Genomic DNA, 2,851 nt, shown 5'->3' with positions numbered 1-2,851 from the left:
TCTCACCTCGGCAGCTTATGTTAGAGCTGCATCCCTCAGTACTGAACTTAACATTCAGCAAAACTCTCCTCTGCTGTTAGACAACTCCCTCTTTTCCTAATAAGCCTGAACAACTGACTACAGGGGGAAAAAATCAGGGAGGGCCAGAATCTTCAAGGCCCACAATCAGCTGAGCCTCAGGCCAAAAATAGACCTTTGACTGATGGCAGAGGGGAATTGTGTCGGGACCGGTCTGCAACCGGACACTGCCTGTGTCTGTCCGCTCCACACTGTCCGGTATGAAGGCATGAGCCGTGACTGTAGTCACTTATAGGAAGGAGTTCATAAGTGGGAAATGACTCCGAGCAGAGCTTCACTCCCTAACATAAAAGTTTTTCATTTGAGCCACATTTGTTTCACTTCTTCTGTTCCACATCTCGCTTTCTCCTGCAGTTTCTCTGCTTATATTTTTGGTATGTGGCGTTTACGTCCAGGAAGGAGTCAAATGTGTGACATTGCAATTTTCGGCATGAAATCCCATTACACGAGTAGGGTAGGCCATCAGAAGGAGTCTGCATCGGTCTGCGTTACGTCTTTGCGACATTATTTGGTAAACAGTGCGACCTTGTGGCGTAAAGAAAGAACTGCACTTTGCTTATAAATACAAAAGAGCGCTTATGTTTCATCCCACAACAAATAAAACCTAAATAATAACTGAACAGATATTTAAATGTCTTTTTTTACATTTTGTGTCGTAAATTAAGAATTAATTTTGAGAAATGGAACTGTGGTTGTTGCAACAGGCAGACATTTCTATTCTTATCTTACATATCAAGGTTTTCAGTTCATCAATCTTTAAATTTAGCAAACTAACGACAGCGTAAGTCAATCGATTTGACCGATTAATTGAAAAGTTTGACTTATGATAATAATGGGGAGATATTGTGAATTTGGGAGAGAATTAAACTCTCTAAACTGTCTGCTTTCTGTTTAAACTAAACTTTCTACAGCCTGAGATACCAGATGCATCATCTCAAGATGACAAAATCGAGTGAAAGAAATGTGTTTCTGACTACACAACATGGGAAATAATTATTAATAACAGGAGGGGTTTTTTCTCCTAATTCCATAGACTGTTTTATAATCCTTTTATAATTCCACTGCGTCCTGACAAACTGCAAATTCCTGCTTTGAAGAAACCAAATAAAGAGCTTAAACATCACAGATATTTTTCAGACATTTATTTTGACACGTTAATTAATAACAAAAAGACGTTCATCGACTAATGTTTCCACTGCAGCAAGTGTCACAAATATATTACCACTCATCTTATTTACATTCTTTTAAGACATAACTTTGAATGTCAACGCACATAAATATCATGCAATTAAAACATTTCTTTAAGAAATGAGCTACACCATCGTGTCTTCACATAGCATCAAACACACAGACACTGCAAAGTTCCTTATGACCAAAGGCTTCAGCAGTGAGGGTAAGAGAGTCTGAGATGCTCGTTTATCAAAGGAGCAGTGCTCAGCATGGCGGGGGGGCAGAATGGAGTCCTGGAAGCCTGCAGGAGCGTCGGAACCAAACAGGCTGCAGGGCCCGACATGAGATGACCGTACCCAAGAGCGCTGTGAGGGCTCTGCTGTGGATTGAGGTTCTGTGGACTGATGGGAGACGGTTTGCTCATGATGCTGTCAATGCTGAAGGAGCACTTTGTCTGAGGGCCAGGCTTTGGCTCCGCGCAAAACTGCGCTCTGAAGTCTTTAGGCCCACTGCACTTCCCGTGACTGTTCAGAGTTTGTGGTAGAAGGTGATAGGAAGACGGAGGCATCATGATGCCCTCCTGAAGGGGCATGTACCGGATAGGAGCAGCGGGCGGGGGGCTTACTTGGCCCTGTACGCAATATGGTTGCCCATACGGCCGGTAGCAGTTCAAGTTGGAGTAAAACATAAGTCCGTCTTGGCCAAGCTCGGGGTGGTTTCTCTTGAAGCGCTTCCTTCGCCGGAGGAAGCTGCCGTTGTCGAACATGTCCTCAGAGGCAGGATCCAGAGACCAGTAGTTACCTTTGCCCGGGTTTCCAGGCTCCCTCGGGATCTTAATGAAACAGTCGTTGAGGGAGAGGTTGTGCCTGATGGAGTTCTGCCAAGCGGGGAACTTGTCCTTGTAGTAGGGGAACTTGTTGCTGATGAAGTCACAGATGCCACTCAGCGTCAGCTTCTTCAGCGGGCTCTGCAGAATGGCCATGGTGATGAGGGCAATGTAGGAGTAGGGAGGCTTCACCGAGCTGCTCTGGGCTTTCCTGGACGGCGGTGCATCTGTGCAGAAACTGTTCTCGCTTTCCCCCGAGGAATCTGGTTCTGAAGAGTCAAATTCAGCTCCAGATTCTGCTGAGGAGCCGGGATCCGTAGAGCACTCGTTTCGGTATAAACGCCCGTGGGTGGGCTCATCCTCGCCCACTATGTCAATCTCATCCTCCTCTAGAGGCAAAGCAGCATGTTGTGAAGCTTCAAACTCACTGGAGAGAGTCATGGTTACACGTGGAGTGTTTAAAAACGCGTAAAAACTCAACTGTGCCAACGAGACATTAATGGTTCGCCGTGCGTAAAAACCAAAAGGCCCCTATTCGTGCGTAAAAGCGCATCTACAGTCTGGTTCTTCTTAAACCTCGTGTGCAGGCTGTTTGCTGTGGCAGGGGAAGCTGATGCTTTATATGCTGCCCTGCAGGCCAGTCCCATTAACCCTCTGCACCTATCAGAGTAGCCCCTCACCGCGGGGAGCCAGAGGAGGCAAGCATACAGGTGGGGGGTCTTGGGTAGTCCTGACGTGCGCACGGCCCAATAGTGGCTGGCGATTTGTTGTATTTTA

General features: G+C 46.3%; 1 protein-coding gene across 1 annotated transcript; it reads right to left on the bottom strand.

Annotated features, from left to right (window-relative positions):
• Positions 1-1,459: 1,459 nt before the first annotated feature.
• On the bottom strand, positions 1,460-2,515 carry foxd5 (forkhead box D5). Its single transcript, XM_070904997.1, has one exon. The coding sequence runs from the start codon at positions 2,513-2,515 to the stop codon at positions 1,460-1,462; it is 1,056 nt and encodes a 351-aa protein (XP_070761098.1).
• Positions 2,516-2,851: the final 336 nt, after the last annotated feature.

This window comes from Enoplosus armatus, chromosome 4, assembly GCF_043641665.1.
Source record: "Enoplosus armatus isolate fEnoArm2 chromosome 4, fEnoArm2.hap1, whole genome shotgun sequence".
NCBI classification, from domain to species: Eukaryota; Metazoa; Chordata; class Actinopteri; order Centrarchiformes; family Enoplosidae; genus Enoplosus; species Enoplosus armatus.
This window is presented reverse-complemented; position numbering and strand designations above follow the sequence as displayed.